Raw genomic sequence first — 19,463 nt, 5'->3', positions numbered from 1 at the left:
AAAGAATGCAAGCCAGTACTCCATAAAAGAAATAAAAGATGTCACCAACACAGAGAGCCTGTCAATATCCTAACGTCCTTTGTCATCAACTTCATTTCTGCTTTAAAATTGTAAGTAGGAAAGATGGAGAACTTGGCAAGCAAGGAATGATTTTGCAGACTACTTGCTTTTCTTCCGCCCTGGCCATAGGCACCCCCAAGCAACCAGAACCAGAATGTTCTCAGTCTAGTAAATACCTTCCTGTTCAGCAGAGTCCCTGTGAATCCTAGGACAAGAGTCATGGCAAAAAAAACCCCAACAACATAGATAAAAAACAAGAACCAGCAGCAGGGTGGGGGAGATTTCATAAGCCCTGTGATGACAGGTTAGAAGTCAAACCCAATCAGAAAGACTGAACCCCTTAGGTCTCTGTCTCAGGCTCCCAAATGAACTGTAAGCCAAGCCCATCGTGGAATTCCCAGCTCACACCTACCAAGAGTTTCTGGGCCAAAACCCCTAAGGGCTTCCTGAATATTACCAATGACTCCATATTCTCAGACACAGGCAGTTCATGGGATATGAAGCCCTGAGACTCACAGGGGATGGAACATTCCCTGGAATCCCTGGCAGAGGAGGCAGCACATTCTGTGCCCTCCCCAACTGGGCAGCTCTTCCTCCCTCACTGGGCTTGTCACTGCTATGCTGTGTCTGTTTTCTCATCATTGGAAAAAGCTATGTGACCTCGGTTAAAGTGTCTAAGACACTCAGTTCCAGATAAGCACAGCATGTCATTAGCAGCACTGTGATTCTTCCCAATGTGGCCTTAACTTCCTGCATTTCCCATCTATTTTGGGCAGAGACTGGTATTGCAAACTTTTGAATTCCATTCCAAAGGGTAGTGACAGGCAGGCTCAGACAGAGGCATCCCACCACCGGGGGGAGGGGGAAAGGAGTGCAGGTCAGGGTGGGGGAGTCTCTGCAGAGATTTGGAGAAGTTGCTGAGATGGAAAAGTGGAAACTTGGCAGCCAGACCAGCCTCCCTGGCTACTGGCCCACGCTCGCTGCTCCCTGGATGGTACTGCCCATGTTCCAGGAGGCTCCGTGCAGATGGAGATCAGGACTGGCAGCTACAAGGACAGACCAGCTTAATCTGCTTATGATCCTCACACCTGGAGAAAAGTACAGGAGGCAAGGGCGATCCCTCTCCAAGGAATTCTCCCCCGGAGGTCAGGGATGAGAAAGGACACTTGCAGCCTTACTTTTGCCATTTACATGTTTTTCAGCTTTAACCATGCCATTTGACGTTCCTGTGTCTCAGTTTCTCCATCTCTGAACACTTACTCCTTGTAGAGAAAGTGAAGGTAAATGGTCAGGGTCCCTCAGATGTTCAGAATCCTACCGAGCATTTGATGTAAATGTAAATATGCACATGCACCCAGGTGTTCCTTGGTTATTGTCTAATGTAATTGCACATGTGCACCCAGGTGTTCTTTGGTTGTCTGACTCCACCCAGGTGTCCTGGATTATCGGACTTAAGTTTAAAGGATGAATGGCTCTGATCCACTGGGTCCCCTACCCCCGGGATGCCCCCGGGGGGTGCGGCACGGGGAGGCTGCTACTGCTGCTGGAGGCTGTTGCTGCCAGAGCCCCCGGAATGCTCCCGGAGGCCACCACCGCTGCTGCTGGAGGCTGCTGTGAGCTGCTGCTGCTGCTGAGGAAGCTGGGGACTGAGTTCACTTTGGAGTGAACCTGTCAACTCTGCCAACGGGCTCCCAGGATCTTTTCCAATTACCTAGCTTGTGACCTGTATGTGAGGGGTCTGTGACTCAGCCTGCCACGTGAGCGGGTCTATGACCCCTTCTGTACAACAGGTTTGAAGGGTTTGACCCCTAGCCCGACACTCCTCTATTTTGGTAATAAGATTTCATTTACACAAATAGGCATTGACTGAATGATTATACGATATTTTGATTGATAAATAAAGTGGGAGGAGGGCCCCCTGGTGGACTGCACAGTTCGAAGCACTTAACTACGAAATGTACGAGTGAGTTAATCAGTAAGTAAACATATGAAGGGATGATTCAAGGGAAGAATCTTTCGTCTTTTATGCAGAGCCACAGAAACAAAAGGAGAGAGTCTCCAGAAGGGGGCCATGGTGAAGTCTCCAATGACGCAACGAAGACCTAATTGTGTTTGACCGTCGGTTCATCGTCGACCTGAAGGGAGAGAGATCTCAGGGCACCGCCTCTCTGGAGGGGAGTCCTCTGACAGTCTGCAGAAACCTTTGGACCCAGCAACCTTTATTTTGGGAATTGATCCTACAAGTATAGTGTACTTACAGTTGTGCTCAAACAAGTAAGTTCAAAGCTGTCCCTGAAGCATTGCTGTAATACGAAAAGATCACAGATATCCTAAAAGCACACCACCGGGGGCCTGGTGAAAGGAAACACGGTCGGCAGCTGTTCACAGAATGAGGCAGCTCTCTATAACGATAGAGAACCACCTTCTCCGAACTATAATGTGGAGTGAAAAATTACAAAACCTTATAGAAAAAACACAAGTCCTATAAATGGAAAAAACCGTGCTCTCCGATGGAAGACTCGATATCATAAAAATCTCAGTCCTCTTCGCCATTCATCTACAGATTCAAGGCAGTTCCATGCAAACAGCCTCCATCGCCCCCACGCCCACGTTCACTCGGTCAGTGTTCCAGAACCACGGGATGGGAAGGTGCTGGGGTCACACCGCGCCCCCCTCCGCGCCCCTCCCTCCTGCGCGGAGCCACTCCTCCTCCCGCTCCCCAACACTGCGCCCCGAGAACTACAACTCCCGGCAGGCCCCGCCGCCGCCCGGTGCGCAGGCGCAGAGCGGGGGCTGCCGGGAGCGCGCCGCCCGGGGGCGGGGCGAGCGCGCGCCGGGCGGAAGTCGCTGCCCGTTCCGTCCGGCACTGCTCGCGTTGAGGCCCCGCCGCCCGCGGGCCCCCGCAGCCAGGCCCGCAGCGGGTGAGTGACGGGCCGCCCGCGTCCCCGACCCCGCCGCGTCCCGCCCCCTGCTCCTCTGACCCTGTGGGAAGCAGGCCCCTTCCTCCGACTGGTGGCGGGCTCCTCCCACTAGTGTGGGTCACCCACCCTTGGGGACGACCCTTCCCACGCTTCCCCTCTGACGGTGCAGGGCCTGTCCTGACTGATGGGGAAACGTCCCCCGTGCAGCTGGCACTTTGTCACCCCTGTAACAGGCTGACCTGCCCCACGCCATGTCCCCCGTGACAAGCAGACCTTCCCACCCCATCCCTGTCCTTCCTCTCCTTGCCTCATCTGAGGTCTGGGCAGCGCAGCTCACTGTCCCTCTTTTTGCCTACAAACTGTCCACCCTCTCCGCCATATCTGTTCCCCCTACCGCTGCCATCCGGTCGGGATACTCTCATCCCATCCCACCTCCTCGCCTGTCCTTGCTGCCTGGTGCCTTTGCTTCTCCCTCTGGTCTTTCCCTTGCCCTCTGTGTCCCTAGGCTTGGCACCAGGCACCTGTGATCACTCTTGTCTGCCTCCAGCCAACACATCTCTCTCAAGCACCTTTCCACGTTAGTGACCCCTGGAAAACCAGAGTCTCATAGCACAACAGCTCCATTTCTCATTCCTGTTTTGGGGTTGTATGCTCGAGGGCTTTTCCTGCCATGCTTTCAACAAATCATAGGTTTGGGAACATGAATCTGTTGATGTCAACTGAATCTGGCTGGCTCTTCAGTGTGAGGGACAAAACGTGAACAAAGCGTTGGGTCACAGAGGATCCTTGGAAAGGAAGCTTGTGCCGTGGTCCTCCAGGAGCTGCTGAGTCTCTGCAGCTCGTTTCATCTCCCTCTGAGGATCTTTGTCAAGAAAGATCCCTCTGGACTAGGCCGCAGACCCTCCTTCCAGCCCCACCCCCTAGGCCTCTCTGCAGACCGGTCCAGCTAGAGCCTGAAGCCAGGTGGGGCTCCTCTCTGGTTCCAGCTAGCCTTAATGAGCCTTCTATTCATGCCCAGTGCCCTGCCGAAAGGCACATTGAAGAAGCCAACCTCTCCCCTCTGGATGTGGCAAGGGTTTCCTGCCCGGTGCAACCCAGAGCATCTTCAGGGAGAGGACTCAGGTGAAGCATGGATTTGTCCAGTCATCGTCACAAGGCCACCATAGCGGTCTGGGGACAGAATTCTAGGTCTTCTCTCACTCTTTTTCTTGTCCATATTAACCTGATCATAAAAGATGATGTTATGTCTGTTGACCTCAAAGAAACTGAGGCCGAACATATAATGCATAGGATTTATTGAGCCAATATGACAAGTGGAGAAACATAGAGGTCAGGACACCCTGAGAAATGCGCTCCGAAGAGGACCAGCAGAGTTTAGAATTTTATAATCACAAGAAGGGGGAAGGATCAAAAGAGAGAGAGGACAGCCCTGCCTAATAGGTTCTTCTATTGGTTGTACATGACATGTAGATTTGGGATTGTTACTAGGTTACGGACATTCTACATGCAGGCATCTAGGATAGGGGTTTCAAGAAGCATTCTCGGTTAGTTTATGACTTTTAAGTGCTATCCTGACTGTTTCTAAGTAAAAATGGTCTAATGATAACATTTTCCAGGACAGGTGGACATGACTACTGGCTTATCCCAGATCTCCCAAGGCACTATAATTTAGCTGATCTGGTCAGAGCAGATTTTTTTGTTATGTCACAAGGTGGTGGAGGAAGTCACATACTTGTAACTGGATAGGACTATTTTGTGTGACCATATTATCCTTCAGTCGAGGTGTGAATGTGATCATTTGATACCTTCTATTAACCAAAAGTCTCTTTCCCCTAACGCTATAACCATAATTTCATAGCCCACAGTAACTTAGTAAATGTGTTGCTTTAAGCTTTTGGTACTGGGGAAGATGTTTACCCGCCCACCTAACAGCACCTAACCTGTCATGCCTCCCAAGCAGCAGAGGTCATGAGAAGAAACCTTTGGTACAGTAGGAGCAGTTCATGCTCTGGTGGTGTTTTCACCCATTCCCCTAATGTGGCTTTTGAGGTGTTTGCGCATGAGCAGGCTCCTGCGAATCTATGTGGCCCTGTCACCTGAGCCTCAGGACTTTCTGAGCAGCATCAAGGCAGTCCTCATGGCAGCTGTGTAGAGGAGATGTAGAAATGCTCTAGCGTTTCCTGTTTCAAGAAGATCTGAGACCTGGGACTCTTGTCCAGAGTCCTGAAATGGGTCAGTACTGTAACAGGGAAGTCATCTCTCTGCTGTCTTTGTACGATGGTACCAGGGATGCTGGGAGAGGAGGGAGACACAGCATTGATTCTTTTCCCTTTGGTGTACTCTGTACTGTTGAGATTTCCTGGAAAGCTCTCATTAAATGCCCACATTAAAGGAATTTAAACCTTTTATATTGATTTTTAAGAACTTTTACGTTGCTTTTCCTTTTCATTCAGTCAAGACAATTAATTAGGAAAAAAAATAGTCCTGATAATAGAGAAATCTGTGTGGGAGATGTTCAGTTTTTTCTTTTGTTCAACATTTTTTTTGAATCGTGAGGAAGGTGCCACGGGAACTGCCAACGTCAAGTATGGGGGCTGTGCTGAGCAAGGATGTGGGGTGAGTGTGAGATTGGTATCCGTCGGAAGGGCTCTGAGGGTCTTGTCTCACTAGGTTGAATGAAAGTCCCAGTGATACTGTCTTTGTGTCCCAGGAGCCTCATACAGGACAGCACAAGATGAGAAGGAGGGTTCGTGCAGGTGCGCCTGCACCGTCTGTGAAAGTGAGCCCTGATTTGGGTCTCTTGAGGGATTATTGCATCCCCTTATTCTCAGGCACTCTGGAAAAGGACACTATGATATGTTGTTTTGGAGGCACTTTCAACTGGGAATGTCATTTTTTGGCTAAAAATTCCTCCAAGTGTGACCCTGATGATACAAATTGAGCAGACCCGGCCCTATTGTGATGCAGTAAATGCAGACTGTAGAGGGTTCTGAAGCTGCACTGCCCACCCCATAGATGGCCTTGTCCTGGCCTTGGAAAAAGCTGGAGGCTCTTTCCCCATCTCCCTCCTTGTGGGTGGCAGATGTCCATGTCCTAAACCCTGGAACCTGAGAATATGTCACATTACACAGCAAAGGGGAATTGAGGTTGCTAATCAGCCGTGGTTAAAACAGGGAGATGATCTTGGATTCTCCTGGTGAGCCCAGCGTAATCACAGGGTCCTTAAAAGTGGAAGAGGGAGGCAGGAAAAGAGCAAGAGGGAAATGAAGTCAGAAAGGCACAGAGAGATGCAGCATTGCTGGCTTTGAAGGTGGAGGAGGGGCCGATGGAAGGGGCCACAGATAAGGAACATGGGCAGCCTCTGGAAGCTGGAGACACGGGGAGGGGATTCTCCCCAATCGCAGCTCTCGGTTTTAGCCCAGTGAGACCCGTGTCAGACTTCTGTCCCACAGGGCTGTGAAATGATAAATTTGTGGTGTTTAAGGTGCCACGTCTGTAGTAGCTTGTTACAGCAGCAAAAGAAAACTGATACACTCTTCTTGGGTAGTTGACTTAAAAACAGGGCTGAAAAATAAGTTATCTTGAACTGTATTTAAGCTGATTGAGTAAACAGTTGTGAGTGCCTTGTGTGCAGGATACCGAGGGGGTGGGGGTGGGGAAGGTGCAGAAATCTCAGCCTTTAAGGAGGATACTGTCTATGGGAGGAGCAGCTGCCTCGGTACTCCCTAAAGTACGCACTTGACAGGAAAACGGGGTTTTCCTTTCTTCCTGATTTCCTTGAGCTGCCCGACCCCATCCGGATGTGAAACGGGATCTTCAAGTACAATAGTAAGCCTTGGCAAGTGCAAAACAAAGAGTCACATACCATTTTCAAGGAGCCTGGCCCATAGCAGGCCTAAATAAATGTTCGTTTCTTTGAGACATGCCCTCCTGCACTCTCACATGCTGTTAGCACTGAGAGTATTTCAAAGTATTTCAAAGCCCTTGACTCCTTGGCTCTGTCTTTGCTGTGCTGAAGAGCCTGTAAAGGTTGGTGAGTTTTGCTCTTTACTGTCCAACCAGGATGTGAACTTTGACAGAAAACAGGGTGGGTGCTCTGAGGCCTCCTTCCTGGAGGTGGGGAAGGGAGAGAAGAGAAGACATTCTCTGCAGGAGTGAGGAGCTGGGGAAGAGAGTGACTGCCAGCTGCCCGCTCCAAGTAGGCAGGGGCCAAGAACGGAGCCCTCCTGTCCCTTCCTGGGAGGCAGGGGCTAAGAGCAGAGCCCTCCTGTTCCAGTGCTATAATGCCGTTGCTTCCTGCCCATCCTGGATCCTGAAGGGGAGGAGTCTGCTCTGGCAGCTGCTGTTGGACCTGTCTGTTCTGCCACCTGTCACACACCATCCCTGAAAAGGTGGAGGAAGAGACCCTCCTGGTGTCGGCCATGTGGGGAGTCCTGCTGCCTTTCACCTCAGCCTTGTGGAGATTCCAGCAGCAGGTCTGGAGATGGCCTGGGTAGGAAGGTGCTCCCTGAGCCCACCCCCCTGAGCTCAGTGCATGGTGGGCTGGCAGATGTGTTGCAGTGTGGTATGGTCTGTGCTGTTGCAGAGGACATCCCAGGCGCAGAGGACACCATGTCAGGTATATTTGTTCCTTAGGGCTGCTGTCACAAATTACCTCAAACTTCGTGGCTTAAAGCAACACACATTTGTTCTTTCATAGCTCTGGAGTTAGTATCTCATAGGTATTGACTCCACTAATATTAGTATCACTGGGTTGAAATCAGGGTGTCCCAGGGCCACGGTGATATTTTGAAGTATTTGGTCTTTGTCCTGTTCCTGTCCCTTTCCTGGCATATAACTCCTAAAATCCCTAGACTCTCTGAAGAGTATCTTTTTGTATACTAATGAGTTGGCCAATGGCTGGCCTTCCCTAGGTAGCTTCAGTAGGGGGCTGGTTGCCGGGGAACCAACTTTGTGATTAGAGGGTTGGGACTTTCAGCCCCACCCCCCAACTTCTGGTTAAGTTGATCACCAGTGGCTAATGACTTAATCATGTCTATGTTGTAATGAAGCTTCCTTAAGAACCCAAAAGGACTAGGTTCAGGGAGCTTCTAGATGGCTGAGCATGTGTAGGTTCCTGGCGGGTGTCACGGCCAGGAAGGGCATGGGAGCTCCACACCCCCTCCCCCATACCTCACCTTATGCATGTCTTCATCTGTATCCTTTGTAATGTCCTTTGTAATAAACCAGTAAACACAAGTATTTCCCTGGGTACGTGAGCTGCTCAGCAAGTTAACCGAACCCATTTCCAGCCAGTCGGTCAGAAGCACGGGTGAAATGATGTGTTACTTGTGATTGGTGGCAGAAGTGGGAAGGGGGGCGGTCTTGGGGACTGAGCCCTTAACCCATGGGATCCAATACTGTCTGTAGGTAGATAGTGTCAGAATAGAATTGAATTAGAGGATTGCTTGCTGGTGGGGAGAAATCCCCACCCGTTTGGTCACAGAAGTCAGTCTTGATTGTTGATTGTTGATTGTTGCTGAGTAAGGGTATAGGGAAAATGGTCTTTTTCCCTCTCAGCCGCACTCCTTCCTGCCTCTTCCAGCTTCTGGGGCTCCTTGCCTTGGAGCCTCATCACCCCAGTCCTGCCTCTGCTGTCACATGGCCTTCTCCTCCTCTACCTATGTCAGTTTCCCTCTGCCTCCTTTTCATAAAAGGACCCTTGTGACTGAATTAGGGCCTTCCTGGCTAATCTCCGCATCTCAAGATCCTCAACACATCTGCAGTCTGGATTGCCTCACAAGGTCGCATTCCAAGATTCAAGGATTAGGGCCTTGAAATCTTGGGGGCCAGTGTCAGCCTCTCATGGGGGGAGGAGCAGGGAGGAGTGACAGTGGAAGCATGACTGTCATGGCACATCCAGGGAATTCTAGATGGTTCCATGTGGCCAGAGGAGATGAGCATCCCAGGTGGAGGAAGCATCGTGTGCACAGGTGTGGACACGGAATTCAGGATTGTGAACAATCCAGAGTTGCAGTCAGGAGCTCACAGAGCTTAGGCTGAGAAACCAAGTGAGGCTTTTTCTGCAGGCTGAGGGGTGTGTCCTTTTGCTGGATGGCACTGGGCTCTCTCAAAGAATTGTAATGCAGATTTGCTGTTAGAAAAATCACTCTATCAGTTACAGAGTATGGTTTGAAACAGTCTTGACCAGGGATCTGCAGACTTTTCTCGTAAAGGCACAGACAGCAGATGTTTTCAGCTTTGTGGGCTGGCTCAGTTGTGGGCAGGCAGGTGAGGGTGCTGGTGGAATGAGGAGCAGAAGGCCCTGTGCAGAGTCCTGTACCTTCACCTGCCAGGACTGCTTCCCAGGAGGGCTCCCGAGGGCTGGGAGACTCCTGGCCAGGGTAGTAAATTCCAGAGGAGGAGCCTGTTGGAGATGCCTGTGGGGCATGGGTGAGCAGGCCTGGGCACCTACCAGGAATTCAGGGGAAGGGTTAGGCTAGAGAGACATAGGGGCCTCCATTGAGGAGGTTAAGCTCCTGAAGAGGCTGAGGTCATCGGGAGAGATTCAGAATGAGAAGTCAGGTCACTAGGCTGGCAGCACTGGGAGGGCAGGGAGGTGGCCCTAGGACAGAGAGGAACCTCCTGGAACGAGGCCCAGCAGAGGGGCCTCCCTGGCTCAAGGATGGACAGAGCACCAGGGAAGTGCTCTCTGGTGTGCTGACAGAATCAGCGCAGCCAAGAGGGCAGAGGGGGTGAGTGTGATGCTCTTCCAGGACTGCGGGCGGGGGTGGGCAGGGGCTCTGGGGAGGGGTCTTCTTTCATTCCTGATTCATGGATTCGCCATTCATTCAGCAATAGGAAGGTTCGTCAAAAAGTTCCTCAAAGAATAGAATTAAAAGACAACAGAAATCTTTCCGTGAACTTTTTGAAGTACCCTCGTAGTTGAGTGCTTACGGCGTCCCTGAGAGTGTATCTAGAGATCACACGGTAAGACGTGGACATCTGTGCATTGAGGAAGGAACCAGAGGATTGGGCGTGGTGCGCCGAGAGGGACCGACCCGCGCAGCTGGAGTGAGGTACATGGAAGGGCACCAGTGTGGCTGCTGCCCGCTGGGAGCAGGGTGGCCGGCGATGTGACTAGAATGGCAAAGGTGCGGATGGTGATGTGGAGGGACTTGAACAGGGCCAAGTGTGAGGGTTCCAGGGGCCAGGGGGACAACACAGCACGCTGTGAGACAGCAGTCCACACAGGCAACGTCTTCCCTGCACCTGCACCTCAGGTGTGGCGGATGGGCCACTCAGTGGCCGGGCCCGGATCCAGGCTGTGGATTTGCAGTATGACCAAGGTGGGGCCTGGGGTGGCAGGGAGGCCAGGGGCTGCTGAAGAAGTGGCTTAGTGACCTGGGGTGGCATTTGCCTTCATTCCTTTAGCACCTGTGTGCTGAATGTCCACCCTGCCCACTGTGACCCAGGTGCTGGGGTGCAGCGAGAGCCGCGCCTGTCCCATGCATGGAGTGGCCTGGCACGCTGGAGGTGATGGGGGAAGGCGCGGGGCTGTGCAGCGGGGTGATGGGGTGAGCCCTTCCGAGTTGCCGACGTTTAGAAAAGCCCTGAAAGAGGACAGTGAGGCAGCCGTTCGAGGAGCAGGGCCAAAGCATGCTGGCCAGAGGGTCAGTGAGTCCTGCCCGGGACAAGTACCTGTGGGGTCAGGGGATGGCCAGAGGCCACTTGGCAGGGAAGGGGAAGCTGAGCTGGAGGCCCTGGTGACACTGTGGGAGCGATGGGGTGTTATTCCTGATGCAGGGAATGGCATGGTCTGAAGGACGTGGCAGCAGAGGGACTGGGGAGGCTGCTTGTGTGCTGGGCGAGAGGTGGCCATGGGAGGGGACGGGCTGGTGGACAGCAGACAGCTTCCAGGGGTAGGGCCTGCTGCAGCGGAGAGGCAGGAAGGAAAGGGGGGTGGGGGCCACCGCTAGGTTGTGGGGTTGGCTTGTAACTTTTTGTCAAAGTATAATGTTCACATAGAAAAGTGCGTCTCCTGGGGTCCCCTGAGAGCGTTGACTTGGCGGCTGCATACATGGTGGCCCCCGTCACCACCACTACTCCTGAGGAGAGATGTGGAGATGAGGAGCCTTGAGGAGAGAGGGAAGTAGGACTTCAGTTTGCAAATGGCGTGCATAAGTTGCGTGTTGGGTCTGCAGGTGGAATTTTGAATAGGAGGTGAGATACAGGAGCTCAAAGCCCAGGGTGGGGTTTTTGAAGCTGTGGGGGTGGCAGAAAACAGGGAGAGTAAGTACCCAAGAGGCATGCCCTGTGTGATGGTGGCAGCAGCCCCGCTCTGCCATTGCATGGCTTGCTCCAGGCAGCGGGCCCTGTGCAGGCGCCTTTGCACTCCTTGAACCTGAACCCGCAGGCTGAAATCTAAGACTCTGTCCAAAAGGGGGAGGGGGAGGCACAGGCTTCCACACGGACCGGTGAGGAGTTTCCATCCCTGAGCAGCCTGCAGCATGGAGAGGGCGCCTCTGCGGCCACGGGACACCAGGGCCTGTGGTTGGGTGTGTGGGGGTCCCAAGCCCTTCGCAGGCACTGCCTGGCAGTGGGAACAGCACCTGCCAATAAGTCACATGTTTGTTTGTTGTTTTTCTCAAAGGCAGCAGGGACCCAGCAAGGGAAGTTTCAGGCTGGGTTTGTCAGGTTCCACCCGGGGAGAGAGAGATGAAGCAGCAGCAAGGGCTGACCTCCTGCTGCCTGGGCTGGAGCAGCCCCGAGGTCCTGGGGGCAGTTGGTGGCTGACCTGCAGACAGATGGCCTCACTGCGGTGGGGCAGGAGCAGACCTGGTGCCTCTGTGGCCCTACCGTGCCCTCATGCTCTGTGCCCAGGAGGCAAGCAGGGGTGGTGGTGCTGCTACTACACCCTGACCCTGGAGCTCTGCCACATTGCCACACCCAGGGGATGGCCCAGGAGGGGCCCAGGGGCAAGTCAGGCCCCCAGGTGAGCCCGGCAGTCCTCTGGAGCTGACGCACAGACACGCAGGGCTCCAGGCAGCAAGAGCCTCTGGTCCCCACAGTCATTTGCACTAATAGAAAGGCAGCAGGGGACAGATGCTGCCAAAAAAAAACAGCAACAAAGAGCATTTCGATTTGGCCTGGGTCTGCGTTGTGTGTATGTGTTACAGGAACCTAACCCGGAGTAGTAAAGACTCGTTCACTTAATGAACACCCGGCTGCTCCATGCTAGGTATCGTCCTCGGAGCCTGGCACACAGGCAGAGACAGACCTGACACTGATAACTATAGAAGATGACATCAGGTGGTGACAGATGCCAAGTGGGGGATGGAGGGTGACATCGGAGCAGGGCAGTCAGGGAGGACTTCTTGGATGAGGTGGCATTTGAGTAAAACACAGATCTGTGTCCTCTGTATTTTCCTGTCCCACCTGGCCCCCTCAACCTTCACCTTCCCCCCCCCCCGGGTGATTCTCTGCCAGCCCCCACTACACCTCTTCCCTCACTAAGCCTTCGGTCTTGCCAACTAGAAGAGGAAAGTGGAATGATTTTGCTTTGGAAAGATTTCACATCCTGCTGAATAAGAGCAAACAAAGATATTGCTGAGTCAGTCTTTAGTTAAGCCAAGGAAGTAATAATGGCCACAAAGTAATGGAAATACTATTTCTTCTGGATAAGTCAGACCTCAGACAGTGCCCTCAAGTCACTGAGAAGCGGCTGTGTTTCCAGTCACTGTCCTCTCCCCTCTCTCCCTGTGTGCAGGTCCCACGCGACCTGCAGTCTGATGCCCGAGCAACCCCCTGACCACTGGGAATGGAATGAGTCTATGCCCTCCCTCCGGATAAGTGTGGGGAGCCTTCCTGTGCTGGCGTCCATGACCAAGGCTGCGGATCCCCGCTTCCGCCCCCGCTGGAGGGTGATCCTGCCATCCTTTGTGGGTGCCGCTGTCCTCTGGCTGCTCTACGCCCACCGCCCGTCCCCAGGCAGGCCGCCCTCCCACGTCGCACACAGCTGGAGGCTCAGCCAGGCACCTGCCGATCGGTACAATGACACCTACCCTCTCTCTCCCCCCCAGAGGACGCCGGGGGGGATCCGGTACCGAATTGCAGTCATCGCTGACCTGGACACGGAGTCAAGGGCCCAAGCAGAAAACACCTGGTTCAGTTACCTGAAGAAAGGCTACCTGACCCTGTCAGACAGTGGGGACAAGGTGGCCGTGGAGTGGGACAAAGACCACAGGGTCCTGGAATCCCACCTGGCCGAAAAGGGGAGGGGCATGGAGCTCTCCGATCTGATCATCTTCAATGGAAAACTGTACTCTGTGGATGACCGGACGGGGGTCATCTACCAGATTGAAGGCACCAAGGCTGTGCCCTGGGTGATACTGTCCGATGGCGATGGAACTGTGGAGAAAGGTGAGGCCAACTGGTCTCATCTGAGGCTTTACTGAGGTGCAAGGGGTGTTGGGGGATGCTCCGAGGGAAAGTAATACATGTGCCTGGTAAAGAGCTCACACACGGAAGGCAGGGACGCGGGATGGGAGTGTCTCCCCTCCTTTCTGACCGTCGGTGCCCCCAGAGCCATGAGCAAAAGCCATGGGTTACTTCACACCAAACTCATTCCAGAAGTATGAGCTTATCCCCCGAGGCCTGCCAGGGCATGGGGGATTCTGGCCAGGATAGGGCTCAGGGCATGCCCACTGCGGCTCTTGCTGCCTCCAGGAACATGTCCCTTCTCATGTCTTCAAAGGTGTGTTAAGACCATGCTGAGATTATTTCTACCCAGGGCCTCACCTTGGAAGCCATGGTGTCAGATGGCTCTCATTTTGAACCGAGACTTTGATTTCAGTTTATTGAAAAGTAGACTTCTGCTGCCCAGACCTCCTGTCTCTGAAAACCCCTGAGAAGGAAGTTCTGGTGTGAGCGCAGTGACCCCACTTGGGTGGACTCTGGCATCAGCCCTGTTGTTTACCAGGAGGGAGTTACTGCTTGCACAGGGCAGGGCACAGGGTGGCAAGACCAAACCAAAGTGGCCCAGAGCCTTCCCACAGAGGAGGTGGCAGGGGAGGCGGGAAGGGTGCTGGCAGAATTGACAAATGATTCCATGTGTGCCCGCACTCTCACGGTGGATCTGCACCTTCTAGAAAGCCAAACACCACTGCAGGCTTCCTTGGGTCACAGGAGGACTTGCATTAGTAACCAGGCCTGCGCGGCACATGTTCATACTGCAGGGTGCTCTCACTGTTTAAATGTTTCTAGCACTGGAGCATAATCCTGAGGTTGGGGTGACAGCTGGATGTACAGGGAGTTTGGGGATCAGAGATCTCCGAGAGCAGCTGGCGGGGCCCATGGGAGTCATGGGCAGGGCAGAACAGCAGCTCTGGGGGGCTGTGTCAATCATAGGAGGGGACGTCCCAACAGAGAGTTCCTGGACCGAGCTGCCAAGGGACAGTATAATCTTCCCTGGAGGGCAGGAGAGTGAGGAGGAAGCACAAGAGGAGGGAGGGCAGGTGCCCACCCGTCTGGGACCCCCTGAAGTGGGCTCTGCGCAGGCTATTCCATCCCCTACCCTCGTGTCGCTGCTGGGGCTGGCGTGATCTCAGGCGGTCCCTCCTCTCGTTGCCCCAGGCTTCAAAGCCGAGTGGCTGGCTGTGAAGGATGAGCATCTGTACGTGGGCGGCCTGGGCAAGGAGTGGACCACCACCACGGGGGAGGTGGTGAACGAGAACCCCGAGTGGGTGAAGGTGGTGGGCCACCGAGGCAGCGTGGACCACGAGAGCTGGGTGTCCAGTTACAACGCCCTGAGAGCCGCCGCCGGGATCCGACCGCCAGGTGAGAGGCCAGCGACCGTGCCCATGGCTGGCCGCGTCTGCAGAGCCTGTCGCTGGGGGTGCGCTTCCTCTGTTGTGTTGGCTTCCGAGGCACTGCGCCTTGTCTCACGCCTGATTTTGATGACTTTGACTGTCTCTGATGGTTACTCCCCTCAGGCCAGCGGGTTCTGGGGCAAATGAGCCGTTTTCTCTTGCGTACCTCACTCGCCAAGGCCACAGCCCCTTCGCCCGTTCAGGAGCTGGCCCTGGCTTGAGTGAGAGGAGGGTGGGCAGTGCTTTCACCTTAGCTCATCGTTTTCAGACAGTCTCGTTGTGGTCTGTAGTGAGGGGTCTGGATGCCTAGGGCGGCCTGATCAGCCCGAGGTCTAGGAACTCAGTCCCCAGAAGCTTCCTGTTGCCGTCCTGAGACGGTGAAGAGCCACGCTTCCTTTCGGTGCAGCGCTGCCTCCCTGCCCCGATTTAGCTTTTCCACAAGTCACACTTTCTGGGTTTTCCCTTTCCGTGGGCTCTTTCTCCTGTTACCTGCCCCTTGATTTGCACCCAGAAGCAGGAGTAAAGCTAGACCTCCTGCCAGGCTTATTGGCAGCCGCAGGAAAGCCAGTGGGGGAGATGGGGGCCCCCTGCCATCTGTGTCATGCTTGTCTGGGCTCTGTGACTCTGGAAAATCGAGGACAAGCACAGATTGACATCCCTCCAGGAAATGTGGAGAGCTGGGGAAGAGGCGGACTCTGAGGCCTCCACTGGCACACCCTCGGGTTTGCAGCACCAGGCACAGAGCTGTCCCCGAGTCCCTGTTTGCTGGCACTTTGGGGAGGGGGCTGGGCCCTGGAGAGGAATATGTGTCTGGTGACCCGTGGGTTGTCCTGTGTCCCCAGGCTACCTCATTCACGAATCTGCCTGCTGGAGCGACACGCTGCAGCGCTGGTTCTTCCTGCCGCGCCGCGCCAGCCACGCACGCTACAGCGAGAAGGAGGACGAGCGTAAGGGCACCAACCTCCTGCTGAGCGCGGCCCCGGACTTCAGTGACATCTCTGTCAGCCACGTCGGGGAGGTGGTCCCCACGCACGGCTTCTCATCTTTCAAGTTCATCCCCAACACCGACGACCAGATCATCGTGGCCCTCAAGTCTGAAGAGGACAGCGGCAAAATCGCCACCTACATCATGGCCTTCACACTCGACGGGCGCTTCCTGCTGCCTGAGACCAGGATCGGAGGTGTGAAATATGAAGGAATAGAGTTTATTTAAATTTTAAAAATTAAGATGTTGAGCAAGTCTGAGGAGTGGACAGTTTTAAGCCACATAGGGACTCAAATTTTATAAAAACCAGAGGACTGCATTTGTGTTTGGTTTATTCTTTTCAGAACTACGAGGTGTGTGCCTGGTTTAGAGCTCTCAACACAGGGGTCCAGCCCTGGTGTGGGAAGCAGCCAGTGCGGTGCGGAGGATCTGAACAGCAGCGCTGTCCGCGCTGCCATCTGGTGGCCACAGTCGGTCGCTGCAGGTCTTCACTGGGGCCCATCCCTTTGCATTCCGCCGTTCCGGTCCTCCATCCAACTCCCTTTCCTGCCTTTCCATTTCTTTTGTTCAATAAATACTTCTGGCACTGTCACTGTGTGCTACCACGCTGTGCCCCACCCTGGGAACGCAACAGTGTGTGTGAGAGGGCACCTGCCTGTCACCCTCCCCCTTTGCCTCCTACATTGTGAGCCCCAGGCACCATAACCACCCCTCCAGGTGCTAGCAAAAGACGACGTTTACACTGCAGGACCTGACACCCGATGGGCTGAGAGCAAGGCAGACCCCTGGGAACCTGTGCAGGGAAGGGCATTGCTCATCTGCTCATTCCCAAGCCTCCCACAAGACGATCTGCACCTTGTAGGGCCATGACTCCGTCTCCTCCCTCCAGGAAGATTCTGTGGCTCTGTAGCACTTTGCAGTCTTAATTATTAACTTATTTTAATTAAAGCAATTTCCTTTCTTATAAAACGGAATCACCAAATCTTATCACACAGAGTAGAGTCCTGTAGTTAACAGTGGGGTTCCCAGCAGGGGAGGAATGTGCGGTTAAACAGTTACGGTGGGTAAGCAGTTTATGAACTTTTCTGAGTCCTTGGCCAACAACAGATAAGGGAAACGTCAGAAATTGGCATGCCTCTTACAACTCTCATGAATGACTTGAATTTTTTACTCCCTGACTCAGGAGTGGGACCCTGGGTTCTGGCATGCCTGCAGTTGACCCTTGACCCAGGGGCTGCTTTCTTCTGGAGACTGTCGGTGAATGAGACCTCTCATTTCCTGGGGGCTTCTTTCTGTGGCCTTTATTTCTCTTCTGCCCCAGGAGTTTTGCAACCTCTTCTCTGTGGGAACTCTTCATGCAAGTTTGGTCTTGTAGTTGGTCCCTGTTGTCTCTTCTCCATACAGCGCTGTGGGTAAATGCAGAGTGGCATTGGGGACAGAAGTCAGCTACCATGCTCCTCCCCGCAGGAGCTACCTCACCCCACGACATCCCTCAGGAGAGTGCAGAGGCCCCACAATGGATGGGTGGTCAGGAAGGACGGTCAGGCCCTGTGTTGGCCGCCAACAGACTTCTTCCACCCTGAAGCTCTATCACGGCTGCTGGCAGGGAAGCCAGGAAGGGTGCCTCTCCATGCTAGTTGTCTGTCTCTACCACTGTAAAGCAAGTAGCAGAAGTGGTGAAGACCAGTTACTGAATGTGACACATTTGTCTAGAACTCAGCTGTCACTGGGCATAGCCGGGGAGACACTCATCTTTTCTAACCTTGCCTGGCTGTGTGCTCTGACCCACCTCCTTGATAAATGTCCATGATGTTAGGGCTGTGTTATTTTTAAAATACAGATGAAATTAGGAAGGTTGGAAGATAGTCACTAAATTGAGACCTTGCTGATGAGTTAATGTCAGCGCCTGAGCCACAGCCTGGTTGCCTGGAAGCAGCGTGGCCTTTTTTCTTTTCTTCCAGATTCCCCACTGTCAACATAACAATTGTGTCCCTTCCGTGCTGGGTCCATTTTTTTTATAAACAATAAATTGTCACAGGGGGATGTGAGTTGTCTCTTGTCTCCTGGTCTATGTTGGCTGATTGTGAAGGGCGCTGCCCTAGGGAATACAGGAGAGATGTGATCTTGATATGGAACAGACTGATATGCAAAGGGTCTTTAAAAATTACCCAATGCAGAGTGAGAGCTCAGTTACCCGTTTTGTGGCTGCCAGTCCCAGTGGAGACATCTGGAAGATTTGGGAACGAGGTAGCACTCGGGCGGGAGGTGTCGTTGACGGGTCCGATGAATCTGCAGGACCGAGGGGGTCTCCAAAGGACATGTAGAAGTGCTACCACTGAAACTTGAGGCATACTAGAAAGGAAGGCATCGGGCAAGAGAGGCCTCACTGGAGACAGGAAGGGGGTGGTCAGAGACGGGGGAGAAAGCCAGAGAGACGGCGTTGTCTCAAAAGCCAGTGTGCCAACGTTGACCTTGTCCCTTCGACCCCACTTCCCATGGCTGACCTGAGTGAACCACATCCACACCCTCTGGGATTATCCCGTGGGGACTCCCAGCAGATGGCTACTAGTTGTCCCTGAGCCCTGTCCATCTCCTGTCCAGGCAGCTCCCTCTCGGCCACTCTCTGTCTGGGTTCCAGTAGCTCTCCCTCCCTGGTAGCTCCGGATAACACTGCCCCTGTGCTGTCCCTTGCTCCTGCTCTCCCACCCTTGTAACCAGTCCCTTTACTAAAGCCTGAGATGATCCTAATTTGGGGTACCACCTGTGCCTTGCTGGGAACCTGCCCAGTGCAGCCAGGGATGAGAGCTCTTGAGAAGGACAATATCACAAGTAGGACGAGTTCTGGAGACTGCGACTGAGCAACAGGAAGGACGTGGCGTCCTTGGCAAGGACCTGTGTGCGAACACTTCATGAAACCAGAACTCATCGGGCCGAGGCATGGCAGGGGATGAGAAACTGCAAACCAAAGACAGAGGGAATGAAAGTAAGCTCTTGACCATCCCTGAAGGAGCCACAATGCGCTGGACTCCAAGGCAGTAACTCCTGTGTCCAGTGTGCAGTTCATCTGCAAAAAGAAGAACTCCCCAAGTCACCTTGGAACTGGGTTCGGATCCCTGTACTGGCCAGCTGCCAAAAAAAAAAAAAAAAAAAAAAGGTAAATGTTAAGATAAATTATACCTTAATAAAATTGTTAAAAGATTTAAATAAAGCAAAAATAAAATACCTTCACACAAAATTCCAGGCCCAGATAGATTTACTAGTGAATTGTACCGAACACCGAAGGGAGAAATAATAATCTTCCATGATTTGGGGAGTTGGGAACACTTCCCAAATCATTTTATGAGGGACCAGAGCCCTGATACCAAAAGCAGACAAATACATTATAAAGAATGAAAATATAGACCAGTCACTCTCATGAACATAGATGTAAAAATCCTTAGCAAAAATTAGCAAGTTGAATCCAGCAATAATTAAAAATGAACATACTTCATGATGAAGTGTGGTTTATGCAAAAGAATGCAAAGTTAGTTTAATACTCTAAAAGCAATGGATGAAATTCACCATATTAACAGACTAAAAAGGAAAACACATGATAACCTCAAAAGTTACAGAAAAAGCATTTGACAGAATCCAACACCCATTCACCCA

The 19,463-nt window shown here is 53.1% G+C and overlaps 1 protein-coding gene across 2 annotated transcripts; it reads left to right on the top strand.

Moving 5' to 3' along the window:
• The first annotated feature begins 2,883 nt into the window (after positions 1-2,883).
• On the top strand, positions 2,884-17,801 carry CANT1 (calcium activated nucleotidase 1). Of its 2 annotated transcripts, XM_063080899.1 has the most exons (5): positions 2,884-2,981; positions 12,730-13,382; positions 14,595-14,798; positions 15,673-16,011; positions 16,160-17,801. In XM_063080899.1, the coding sequence occupies exons 2-5, from the start codon at positions 12,752-12,754 to the stop codon at positions 16,183-16,185; spliced, it is 1,200 nt and encodes a 399-aa protein (XP_062936969.1). In that variant the 5' UTR covers positions 2,884-2,981; positions 12,730-12,751; the 3' UTR covers positions 16,186-17,801. The 2 variants fall into 2 exon arrangements, with proteins under 2 accessions (XP_062936969.1, XP_062936968.1); XM_063080898.1 differs by having other exon boundaries at positions 15,673-17,801.
• Positions 17,802-19,463: the final 1,662 nt, after the last annotated feature.

This window comes from Cynocephalus volans, chromosome 16 (assembly GCF_027409185.1).
Source record: "Cynocephalus volans isolate mCynVol1 chromosome 16, mCynVol1.pri, whole genome shotgun sequence".
NCBI lineage: Eukaryota > Metazoa > Chordata > Mammalia > Dermoptera > Cynocephalidae > Cynocephalus > Cynocephalus volans.
The sequence above is the reverse complement of the archived record's forward strand: the minus strand, read 5'-3'. Positions and strand labels throughout refer to the sequence as shown.